Source organism: Schistocerca nitens, chromosome 2 (genome assembly GCF_023898315.1).
Source record: "Schistocerca nitens isolate TAMUIC-IGC-003100 chromosome 2, iqSchNite1.1, whole genome shotgun sequence".
NCBI lineage: Eukaryota > Metazoa > Arthropoda > Insecta > Orthoptera > Acrididae > Schistocerca > Schistocerca nitens.
In genome coordinates, this window is record NC_064615.1 from 945,055,747 (window position 1) to 945,069,106 (window position 13,360).

The 13,360-nt window shown below is 45.4% G+C and overlaps 1 protein-coding gene across 1 annotated transcript in view; it reads right to left on the reverse strand.

Annotated features, from left to right (window-relative positions):
• Positions 1–12,910, reverse strand: part of LOC126235464 (protein Wnt-4-like) — a 129,710-nt gene extending 116,800 nt beyond the window's left edge. Inside the window, exons 1-3 of the mRNA XM_049944186.1 lie at positions 12,848–12,910; positions 12,655–12,799; positions 1,910–2,187 (exon numbers count right to left, since the gene is read on the reverse strand). Of these exons, the coding sequence (XP_049800143.1) occupies positions 1,910–2,187; positions 12,655–12,799; positions 12,848–12,910 (486 nt within the window). The remainder of the gene's footprint in view (positions 1–1,909; positions 2,188–12,654; positions 12,800–12,847) is intronic.
• Between the last annotated feature and the right edge of the window lie 450 nt (positions 12,911–13,360).

Below are 13,360 nucleotides of genomic sequence, written 5' to 3' on the forward strand. Positions count from 1 at the left end.
TCAATTGCCATTCCCTGCACCATACGTCAAATCGTTGCAGACTCTCCTGCATTTCAGTATATTTTTCCATTGTTACAACCTCTCGATGTACGACAGCATCAACCGCAAAAGCCCTCAGTGAACTTTCGATGTTATCCACAATGTCATTTATATATATTGTGAATAGAAACGATCCTACGACACTCCCCTGCGGCACATCTGAAATCACTCTTACTTCGGAAGACTTCTCTCCATTGAGAATGAAATGCTGCGTTCTGTTATCAAGGAACTCTTCAATCCAGTCACACAATTGGTCTAATAGTCCATATGCTCTTACTTTGTTCATTAAACGACTGTGGGGAACTGTATGAAACGCCTTGCGGAAGTCAAGAAACACGACATCTAACCCGTGTCTATGGCCCTCTGAGTCTCGTGGACGAACAGCGCGAGCTGATTTTACGCGATCGTCTTTTTCGAAACCCATGCTGATTCCTACAGAGTAGATTTCTAGTCTCCAGAAAAGTCATTATGCTCGAACATAATACGTGTTCCAAAATTCTGCAACTGATCGACGTTAGAGATATAGGTCTATGGTTCGCACATCTGTTCGACATCCCTTCTTGAAAACGGGGATGACCTGAGCCCTTCTCCCATCTTTTGGAACGCTACGCTCTTCTAGAGACCTACGGTACATCGCTGCAAGAAAGGGGGGCAAGTTCATCCGCGGAATCTGTGTGAAATCGAACTGGTATCCCATCAGGTCCAGCGGCGTTTCCTCTTTCGAGCGATTTTGTTTTTCTATCGCTCTGTCAACTATTTCGATATCTACCATTATGTCATCTGTGCGAAAATCTAGAGAAGGAACTACAGTGCAGTGTTTCTCTGTGAAATAGCTTTGGAAAAATACATTTAGTATTTCGGCCTTTAGTCTATCATCCTCTGTTTCAGTACCATTTTGGTCACAGAGTGTCTGAGCATTTTGTTTTGATCCAAGTACCGCTTTGATATAAGACCAAAATTTCTTAGGAGTTTCTGCCAAGACAGTACATAGAACTTTACTTTCGAATTCATCGAACGCCTCTCGCATAGCCCTCCTCACACATTTTGCTTTGCGTAATTTTTGTTTGTCTGCAAGGCTTTGGCTATGTTTATGTTTGCTGTGAAGTTCCCTTTGCTTCCGCAGCAGTTTCTAACTCGGTTGTTGTACCACGGTGGCCCTTTTCCATCTCTTGCGATCTTGCTTGGAACATGCATATTGTACGATGGTTTTGAACTTTGTCCACTGATCCTCAATACTATCTGTACTTGAGACAAAACTTTTGTGCTGGCCGTCAAGTACTCTGAAATCTACTTTTTGTCACTTTTGCTAAACAGAAAAATCTTCCTACCTTTTTTTAATATTTCTATTTACGGCTGAAATCATCTACGCAGTAACCGCTTTATGATCGCTGATTCCCTGTTCTGCGTTGTTTCAAATAGTTCAGGTCTGTTTGTCACCAGAAGGTCTAATATGTTATCGCCACGAGTCGGTTCTCTGTTTAACTGCTCAAGGTAGTTTTCAGATAATGTACTTAAAAAAATTTCACTGGATTCTTTGTCCCTGCCACCCGTTATAAACGTGTGAGTCTCCCAACCTAAGGGCATCACACACATCCGGAATGAAGCGCCTACAACCGCTCGGCCACAACGGCCGCCTGCACGGATGTCCGAAGAAACAAAGCATCGTATTTCAAAATAGCACAGGTCGTACAATATTGTACCGCATTTGCCAATACTGTGTAGTATTACCTTCTCGCGCCTCCTGGCAGCACCACTACGATGTGATTTGCCCACGTCGTGTCCGTGTCACGGCACCGCCACACGGTATTGCAGACGTTGCTGCGCGCTTAAGGAACGTGTAAATGACCAGTTAGGGCAGGGGGCGGCCTACCTGCATGCCGACGGCGAGGTTGTGCCGCAGCACGGTCTCGCGCGCATCTGCGGGCTCGGTGGCGGCGCCCGCGGGCAGCAGGAAGCGCCTGGCGAGGCGGCGGCCGGCAGCGGCGACGGCGCCCTCGGGGCAGGTGCCGGACTCGCGCAGCAGGCGCCGGCTGTCGGCCGTCGCGGGGCAGCCGCAGCGCCTCAGCTGGCCGCGCGCGCACGCGCGGGACACGGCGTCGGCCAGCGCCGCCCCAGACACCGCCTGCAGCGCCGCCGTCTCGCGGAACTCTGCGGCCCAACAGCGCGTCCTCCTGTGGCAGGATCTCGACAGTTCTGCACGAGGGAGCCCCTACCGCCAAAGAGGTTTCTAAAGACGGCGCACGAGCTCGGAACGGGGCAGGATGGGAAAGGAAATCGGCCGTGCCGTTTCAAAGGAACCATTCCGGTATCTGCGTAAGCCATTTAGGGAAATTACGAAAATGACGTCTCAAAAATGAGATCGACAGGAAGCGCAAAATGACTAAGCAGGGATGGCTAGAGGACAAATGATGTAGAGGCACATATCACTAGGGGTAAGATACTGCCTACAAGAAAATTAAAGAGACCTTTGGAGAAAAGAGATCCACTTGTATGAATATGAAGAGCTCAGATGGAAACCCAGTTCTAAGCAAAGAAGGGAAAGCAGAAAGCTGGAAAGAGTATATAGAGCGTCTATACAAGGGCGATGTTCTTAAGGACAATGTTATGGAAATGGAAGAGGATGTAGTGTAATTAGGCTGTTTACGTTTTCATGTTGGTAACGTCAAGTAACGCTCTGTATGAAAATCACTGGTTGTGCTGTGTGCTGTCTGTTGGAATATTCGCTATTGTATAGTTGGGCAGTTGGATGTGAACAGCGCGTAGCCTTGCGCAGTTGGAGGTGAGCCGCCAGCAGTGGTGGATGTGGGGGGAGAGATAGCAGAATTTTGAGAGCGGACGATCTGGACGTGTGTCTATCAGAAAGAGTACATTTGTAATATTGGATATCATGAACTGATATATATATATGATGACTTTTGGACATTATTAAGGTAAATACATTGTTTATTCACTATCAAAATCTTTCATTTGCTAACTATACCTATCAGTAGTTAGTGCCTTCAGTAGTTAGAATCTTTTATTTAGCTGGCAGTATTGGCGCTCGCTGCACTGCAGTAGTTCGAGTAACGAGATGTTTGTGAGGTAAGTGATTCATGAAAAGTATAGGTTATTGTTAGTCAGGGCCATTCTTTTGTAGGGATTATTGAAAGTCAGCTAGCACTGCGCTAAAAATATTGTATCTCAGTTTAGTGTTGATAAGAAATGTCTGAGTACGTTCAGTTCTGCTCAGTTGTTTGAAAATCAAATGAGTTAAGAGGTTTATCAGCAATGTAAATGGCTCTGAGCACTATGGGACTTAACATCTATGGTCATCAGTCCCCTAGAACTTAGAACTACTTAAACCTAACTAATCTAAGGACATCACACAACACCCAGTCATCACGAGGCAGAGAAAATCCCTGACCCGCCGGGAATCGAACCCGAGAACCCGGGATCAGCACTGTAATTCATAAATTTTTTTAAGGGGACGTTTCAGTAGATGAGGATGAAATAGGAGATACGATACTGCGTGAAGAGTTTGACAGAGCACTCAAAGAGCTAAGTCGAAACAAGCCCCGGGAGTAAACAACATTCCATTAGAACTACTGACAGCCTTGGGAGAGCCAGTCGTGACAAAACTCTACCATCTAGTGAGCAAGATGTATGAGACGGGCGAAATACCCTCAGACTTCAAGAAGAATATAATAATTCGAATCCCAAAGAAAGCAGGTGTTGACAGATGTGAAAATTACGAAAATATCAGCTTAATAAACCACGGCTGCAAAATTCTAACACGAATTCTTTACAGACGAATGGAAAAACTGGAATAAGCCGACCTCGGGGAAGATCAGTTTCGATTCCGTAGAAATGTTAGAACACGTGAGGCCATACTGACCCTACGACTTATCTTAGAAAATAGATTAAGGAAAGGCAAACCTACGTTCCTAGCATTTGCAGACTGAGCGAAAGCTTTTGGCAATGTTGACTGGAATACTCTCTTTCAAATTCTGAAGGTGGCAGGGGTAAAATACAGGGAGCGAAAGGCTATTTACAATTTGTACAAAAACCAGATGGCAGTTATAACAGTCGAGGGGCACGAAAGGAAAGCAGTGGTTGGGAAGGGAGTGAGACAGGGTTGTACCCTATCCCCGATGTTATTCAACCAGTATATTGAGCAAGCTGTAAAGTAAACAAAAGAAAAATTCGGAGAAGGAATTAAAATCCATGGAGAAGAAATAAAAACTTTGAGGTTCGCCGATGACGTAATTCTGTCAGAGACAGCAGAGAAGCTGGAAGAGCAGCTGAACGGAATGGACCGTGTCTTGAAAGGAGGATATAAGATGAACATCAACAAAAGCAAAACGAGGATAATGGGATGTAGTCGAATTAAGTCGGGTGATGCTGAGGGAATTAGATTAGGAAATGAGACACTGAAAGTACTAAATGAGTTTTTCTATTTGGGGAGCAAAATAACTAATGATGGTCGAAGTAGAGAGGATATAAAATGTAGACTGGCAATGGCAAGGAAAGCGTTTCTGAAGAAGAGAAATTTGTTCACATCGAGTATAGATTTAAGTGTCAGTAAGTCGTTTCTGAAAGTATTTGTATGGAGTGTAGCCATGTATGGAAGTGAAACGTGGACCATAAATAATTTAGACAAGATGAGAATGTCAGCTTTCGAAATGTGGTGCTACAGAAGAATGCTGAAGATTAGATGGGTAGATCACATAACTAATGAGGAAGTGTTGAATAGAATTGGAGAGAAGAGAAATTTGTGGCACTACTTGACTAGAAGAAGGGATTGGTTGGTAGGGCATATTCTGAGGCATCAAGGGATCAACAATTTAGTACTGGAGGGCAGCGTAGAGGGTAAAAACCGTAGAGGGAGATCAAGAGATGAATACACTAAGCAGATTCAGAAGGATTTAGGTTGCAGTAATTATTCAAAGATGAAGAGGCTTGCACAGGATAGAGTAGCATGGAGAGCTGCATCTGACCAGTCTCTTGACTGAAGACCACAACGACAACAATGAAAAATCTCTACCTGGGAGACCGGCAAGTAATTGAACCGTCGTCCTCTCGAATTCCAGTCCAATGTGCTAACCACTGCGCCGCCTTGCTCGAAGGCATCTTTCACTAGTAATCAAAAGGTCGTCAGTCACGGGTCCAGTCCCTGTCATTGTGTTAATTTTTGAATAAAAATCATCAGCAATGGCAGCCGAAGTCTTCAGTAGTGAGTAGCCACCTACCGTCTGCTTAACGGCCTTGTCAGAGAGGGCGGAAGGGCAGACTGAGGTGAGTTTGTGACATTTGTACGGGCACTTGTGCGGAGATGAGATGTGGTGACATTTCTACAGAGGTTAGGACACTTCAGGTAGTGGACCTCGGAAAAGGCTGATCCAGAAGTAGAATACATCGGCCTGTCCATTGCTGCCTTCGCCTTGCAATTGAGAAAAGTGACTTTTTGCACCAACTCCCAAACCTCCAGATGTCAGACGTTAGACGCTCATATCGGTACCAAACACCTTGTATCAAGAGAGTATCAACGAAAACAACGATTTAGTCCGTGCTATATACTGTCATCCAGTAGAACATTCGTAAACTGTAATTAAAAGAACTACGGAGAACAGGAAAATCGTATCTGTGAATAATTGTGTTCATCTCGTGTTGGTGAGCTGGTAGATCGCAAGTTCGTCATCCCACAGGTCACGCGGTCAAACCCCGCTGATAACTTTTTTTAACCGTTTACAGGTGAAACTGTTATATGGGAGAATATTTTCCTGATATATAAAAGGACTTTTCGGAGTGGGTAGCAATGTTCTTTTGGCAGTCTGCTTTCGCTTCGTTAGTTGAAAGCAGCAAACCTATAGTGTACTTTTGTATAGATAGGTGTGGTGTTCCAACGGACATTCTGTCGAATGAACAGTTTGGACAGGTGTTCATACTTCATGCCAATCTTAAAAGTTATTTAGAGCTGTTCCAGCTGTCTACGATTTACTACAGAGCAAAAAGCTAGAAATATACGATCTTTTTGTGTGATTATTAAAACGAACTTCTTTGGAAGGAATATTGCGTCTCTCATGATGAAAATTGGTACAATCCAGTCAGCTAGAAGTTAGTTTACCAAAACAGAGATTAGGAGTTGCAATTATTTTAAGCAGTGCTTGTGGGAACAGGCAACAAAGGCAACAAAGCAATACACTGTTTCGTATCAATGTGCTCAGTTGTAGCATATGTCCTCTTGGATATGTTGGATGATGGATGGCTGTCTATTTAGGAGAGCTCGTCTGAAAACCATAAGCTTCAGGACTTCTACAATTATTTCTGGACCAGTGGCACGATAACAAGCAAACGCCAAGAGATATGTCGAATTGCAGTGGCAGCCGCCATAGCACTAACAACAACGTCTCTGAAGGCGTTAATATCAATAGTTCATCCAAATGTTTACTCATTTGTAAAAAATCAACGAGAAGACGCCGAGTACCATGGTAACGAGTTAACCAGTTTGAACGATTAATTTTAAATTTCGATAGGAAAAGAAAAAGGAGCCAACAATTAAGACTAACAAAACTGCTGCGAAGGCTTTAAAAAGAATTCAAATTGACGCCAACTAAAGACTATTCACACTTGAGCGGCCTATAGAAAGAAATGGCAGCGAAGAAGAAAACGTTACAACAATTGTAAATTATATAACTACTGAAAAGAGGTTTAGTGTACGTCATACTTGTTGGCAGTGCTATGAATAAGTTTAATACGAGACGAAATTAGACTACGTCTTCCTGGTTTTCTGTAGAAGAGTCACACTTTCTCTAAATGTCTCCTGAAATTTCTAAAATATTCGCTAATTAAGACCGACAACTTTACATCAAAGGCCATGCATCTTTTAGGGAGTCAGCCGGCCGCTGTGGCCGAGCGGTTCTAGGCGCTTCAGTCCGGAACCGCGCTGCTGCTACGGTCGCAGGTTCGAATCCTGCCTCGGGCACGGATGTATGTGATGTCTTTATGTTAGTTAGGTTTATGTAGTTCTAAGTTCTAGGGGACTGATGACCTCAGATGTTATGTCCCGTAGTGCTCAGAACCATCTGAACCATTTTGAACCTTAGCACACCACTAGAGGACACAAAACAAAATTTCATTTCAAGAACGGCGACGAGGTGTTTTTCGAGTCGTACCGATTCCTGAACAGTGAAAATGGAATTTTCTACGTCCCAAGTCTCCGTCAAGTAATTTGTCACTGGGAAAACTGTGTCCTATTGAAGGCTGAGTCTGTAGAATTGACCACCACCAGTACCAAGATTCATGCTCACATCTTCCTTCTTTCGAGGTGTTCGCAGTCCGTAGACTAGTGGCTAGAGTTACTGCCTGTGGATCACGGGGTCCCGCTTTCGATTCAGGGGTGGGTCGGGGGTTTTCTCCGCCTGGGGACTGCGTGTTTGCGTTGTCCTCATCATTTTATCATAATTCGAGAATGTGGCGAGACTGGACAGTGAAATGATTGGGACTTTGTGGGGCCGCTGATACCGGCATAGTTGAGCACCCCTCCAACCAAATATCATCTTCTTCCCACGTGATAATAATTTATTTGCAAAATACGTATCAAGTGTATTCAGATCCTCGCTCACGACGCCCTCCACCATCTGGACGGTGACCTCCGTGAAGTGGCGGCGGAGTCATCAGCTTTGAGTGTCACCTCCCCCCCGCCTCCCCGTCTGTCCTATCCTTTTTAAGAGGGTGAACATCGCTGCCGGCAAAGTAGCTTGTAGCTGTCGGCAGAGAAGTGCAGAGCGGCTCTGCACCTAGTGCCGCGGGAGTAAGGTACTGAAAACTTCTGTTAGATAAGTAAGGTAGAGATATTAGGCCTATGGGGAAGTGAAATGTACTGGTGAACAGAGGTGGAGATACCAGGACAAGAATAGGAATTGATTATTCTTTGTCTAGGCCTGTGGTAAATCGCACCTAAAATCATTTTCAGTTCAAAAGATACGTATGAAATGGGCTGAAGGATGCAGGCCCTACTAACCATGATGCAAACAAATTATACAGCGCCGGCCGCTGTGGCCGAGCGGTTCTAGGCGCTTCAGTCTTGAACTTCGCGACCGCTACGGTCGCAGGTTCAAATCCTGCCTCGGGCATGGATGTGTGTGATGTCTTTAGTTTAGTTAGGTGAAAGTATTTCTAAGTTCTAGGGGACTGATGACCTCAAATGTTAAATCCCATAGTGCTCAGAGCCATTTGAACCAAATTATACAGCGTATCCCAGAAGGAGAGGTCAATAATCAGAGAAATGACAGGACCGCTCATTTATAGCAGAGAACTTTCTATTGACATGAGCTTTGTTCCACGTGGTTTCTGTGACAGAACAGATTTAATGTACTTGTCGATATGCGTACTCATTTGAGAAGAGTGAACGACAGAACAGAATTACTCGCATTTTTTTTTAAATTCGTATGTTCTACAGCTTGAGGACGTTCCTTTATGCTCACGGACTGCAGTGTACTTCCAGAATGGCGGAGCCCCTCTACATTTGACCAGCCGTGTGAGGAAACATCTCAACCGGACTTACCGTAATCGCTGGCCTGCTTATAGTAGTACAATTAACTGGCTGCCAACATGCCTGACCTTGCACCATTAGATTTTTATTTATGGGGTAGGGTTGGATGAGGTCTGAGGTGTACAAAAGAAAGATGAATACGGGATATGAAGTACGTGGTAGCATCCTCGACGTTGCTGCCCTCAACAGGAAACGTGCAAAGGCACTCAGCCAAGCGACACAGTGTGTTTTCCCAAAAGTGGACAAATACACTGAAGGTGACGATGGAGTATTAGAATATTTATTGTGAACTGTACAACGACTGTATTGTGACGTGTACGATAAGGTTTAGAAATGAATGTGTTAAAATATGTACGTATTTTACAACTGATACTGTGTAAAACGCATGTTGTAATATTTACTAGTCCGCTGCTCGTGGTAGCGTTTTTGCTTCCCGAGCACGGGGTCCCGGGTTCGATTCCCGGCGGGGTCAGGGATTTTTGGTGCCTCGAGATGACTGGGTGTTGTTGTGTCGTCTTCATCATCATTCCCATCACGGTCGGAGGAAGGCACTGGAAAACCACCTCCACTAGGACCTTGCCTAGTACAGCGGTACAGGTCACTCGCATCGTTCCCCTACTCTCTGTCATGGAGTATGGGACTTCATTATTATTAATATTTACTAATTGTTCTACATGCGTAAACGTAAAACTATATTGAACTTTTTACTTACCAAAGAAATTCGCCAAACAGCTGTGCAAACTGAGAAGTTATTTTATTTTATTTTCTCTACCGGTTCCGGCAATTCAATATGCCATCTTGAGGCCCCCTATGCACTTCTAAAAATGATCGATATTTGCATACTGGGGCCAAATGTTTCTGGATGCCGTGAATTCTCAAGTGCTTCCCTCAAAGACTTGACTGCAACTCAACTCCATATGGCATATTGAATTGCTGGAACTGGTAGCGAAAATAAAGTAAAATAACTTCTCAGTTTGCACAGCTGCTTGGCGAATTTCTTTATTCAGTTTTTGGCCAGCCTCTGTTCTACGTCCAGAATGGATCAACAGAGATGTATTGAATTACACACAAAATAAATAACAATCTAAATTAAACGTGTTCCATCCCGGAAACCATTCAGATTAGGACTGTGCTGGCGTAAGTTGTCGCCAGCACACCAGGCGGCAAAGACGTTGCGAGAAGATCGCTAATAGACACGAGAGCAAGTGAGCCTATCAGGAGAGAGGCCAACGACAGACTCGCAAATAACGCGCCGCCAACGCCCTCTCGACTGCCAGTGTTTGCATCGCTGTCGCGGACCTGAGTCAGCGAGTCGAGTCATCAGTCGCAGCTAGCGGGATTCGCAGCCGCAGTTAGTTCAGCTTGTATCTCAGAGACAGGCAGTATCTAACGATCACAGTAGTGTACATAGCGGCAGTTGTACTTCCCCAGCAGTGAGGCCAACTTGGACATTACAGAAGAGCTTGTACCACAACATCTGGACTATCTTAAGTAACTTCTTGTTCCTATGAATAAAGAACCCTGTTAATACATGCGAGCAGTTTGTGTTAAAGAAGAGGATACCGGCAACCAAACAGTACCCTCTCTTTGCTACCCCTGGTACAAGCCTACAGTGACAACGAGACGACACAAAAAGGACATATGGCTCAAATGGTTCAAATGGCTTTGAGCACTATGGGACTTAACATGTGAGGTTTTTATTTAACAAAGTACTGCACTGTAGTTCCTTCTCTAGATTGTCGCACAGATGACAAAATGGTAGATATTGAAATAGATGACAGAGGGATAGAAAAACAATTCAAATCGCTGAAAAGAGGAAAGGCCGCTGGACCTGATGGAATACCAGTTCGACTTTACACAGAGTACGCGAAGGAAGTTGCACCCCTTTTGCAGCGGTGTACCGTAGGTCTCTAGAAGAGCGTAGCTTTCCAAAGGATTGGAAAAGGGGACAGGTCATCCCCGTTTTCAAGAAGGGACGTCGAGCAGATGTGCAAAACTATAGACCTATATCTCTAACGTCGATCAGTTGTACAATTTTGGAACACGTATTGAGTATAATGACTTTTCTGGAGACTAGAAATCTACTCTGTAGGAATCAGCATGGGTTTCGGAAAAGACGGTCGTGTGAAACCCAGCTCGCGCTATTCGTCCACGAGACTCAGAGGGCCATAGACACGGGTTACCAGGTAGAAGCCGAATTTCTTGACTTCCGCAAGGCGTTTGATACAGTTCCCCACAGTCGTTTAATGAACAAAGTAAGAGCATATGGACTATTAGACCAATTGTGTGATTGGATTGAAGAGTTCCTAGGTAACAGAACGCAGCATGTCATTCTCAATGGAGAGAAGTTTTCCAAAGTAAGAATGATTGCAGGTGTGCCGCAGGGGAGTGTCGTAGGACCGTTGCTATTCACAATATACATACATGACATTGTGGTTAACATCGGAAGTTCACTGAGGCGTTTTGCGGATGATGCTGTGGTATATTGAGAGGTTGTAACAATGGAAAACTGTACTGAAATGCAGGAGGATCTGCAACGAATTGACGCATGGTGCAGGGAATGGCAATTGAATCTCAATGTAGACAAGTGTAATGTGCTGCGAATACATAGAAAGAAAGATCCTTTATCATTTAGCTACAGTATAGCAGGTCAGGAACTGGAAGCAGTTAAATCCGTAAATTATCTGGGAGTAGGCATTAGGAGTGATATAAAATGGAATGACCATATAAAATTAATCGCCGGTAAAGCAGATGCCAGACAGATTTTTTGGAAGAATCCGAAGGAAATGCAATCCGAAAACAAAGGTGGTAGGTTACAGTACACTTGTTCGCCCACTACTTGAATACTGCTCACCGGTGTGGGATCAGTACCACATATGGTAGATAGAAGAGAGAGAGAGAGGATCCAACGGAGAGCAGCGCACTTCGTTACAGGATCACTTAGTAGTCGCGAAAGCGTTACGGAGATGATAGATAAACTCCAGTGGAAGACTCTGCACGAGAGACGCTCAGTAGGTCGGTACGGGCTTTTGTTGAAGTTTCGTGAACCTACCTTCACCGAAGAGTCAAGCAGTATATTGCTCCCTCCCACGTATGTCTCGCGAAGAGACCGTGAGGATAAAATCAGAGAGATTAGAGCCCACACAGAGGCATACCGACAATCTTCCTTTCCACGAACACTACAAGACTGGAATAGAATGGAGGACCAATAGATGTACTCAAACTACCCTCCGCCACACACCATCAGGAGGCTTGCGGATTATGGATGTAGATGTAGAGGAGGTCATCAGTCCCCTAGAACGTAGAACTACTTAAACCTTACTAACCTAAGGACATCACACACATCCATGCCCGAGACAGAATTCGAAACTACGACCTTAGCGGTCGCGCGGTTCCAGACTGAAGCGCCTAGAACCGTTCGGCCACAGCGGCCGGCGGGCATATGGCCATATGAAATTTTTTGCTTCTTTCTCCTGGGACGTTCTGTACAAAATGTTTTAATACAATAACGGCTCTGAGTACTATGAGACTTAACATCGGAGGTCATCGGTCCCCTGGAACTTAGAACTACTTAAACCTAACTGTCCTAAGGACATCACACACATCCATGCCCGAGGCAGGATTCGAACCTGCGACTATAGCAGTCGCTTGGCTCCGGACTGAAGCGCCTAGAACGGCTCGGCCACCGGGGCCGGCAATACAATAATAATATAGTCGTTGTACTGTGTTTATTATTATTAAAATCCGTGAAACAGGTAGCTGGTTAAAAGTGAGGGTGACGGCAAGTTATATTTGGAAGGGGGGACGGATAAGTACCGAACTGTGACACTCCAGTCTCCCCCCCCCTCCCCTCTTCAGAGCCGAAACCAACATCTCAGACCTGCTACGCTGTGTGCTATTTGGAGAGGGCAGTTATAGGAAACTTGAGGATTTGGTGTATTGACCAGGAGTTCCTGAGAGCTGGTTCTCTCTGGTGAGGCATGAAGTCAGACATGCGCGCTGCTGTTTCTTCAGGTGGTGATCAACTTTGTTTAGCATTTAACTTTATTTTAGGATTTGTCCCGAGATACATGACGTGTACGTACGCTTGGCGAAGACGGATTGTCCGGCTATGCTGAGGGAGCAGTTCCAGCGGTCGTAGCGGAAGGCGGCGCGGCAGCCGTCCAGCGCGCGGCCGCGGGCCTCCAGCAGCACGGCGGGCAGCGCCGGCTCGCGGCGACACAGCGAGGCCTGCCGGCGCGTCGCGGGCGGCGCCGGCCAGGGGCAGCGCCCGCGGGCGGCTCCGAGGCGGGCGGGGGCGGCGTCCGCCTGCTGCTGCTGCTGCTGCCGGCCGCTCAGCATCGCCCGTACCGTGCGCGCCGTCGCAGATCTCCTGGCGGCACGCGTCGCTGCGCTTTCGTAACGAGCTGACAACTGGCTTCAGCCTCTCTGGACGGAGTTTAATGTCAGGAAATGGGTGGCTATCACATTGTTCTTGTCAGGCAATGCAGAACTGGATACCTGGACAACCTCTACTTCATATCATAATGAAACTCGTCATTGTGTCACACTCATTTCATTGTGGAATATAGACTACCATTCTAATGTAGAACAACATCCACCAGTATACAGGGTGAAAAGTATTTAAACCGTCAAACTCTGGGAGGTTGTAAGGAACTTTAAAATAGATATTTTTCCCTAATGTAATTTTTTCCTATGAGGAGTATTTAAACCGGTAGAGGAAGATTTATATGGCGACAAATTAATTGAACCAACAAAAAGCCCAGAGGGGACGTATCTAGGGATCGAGCA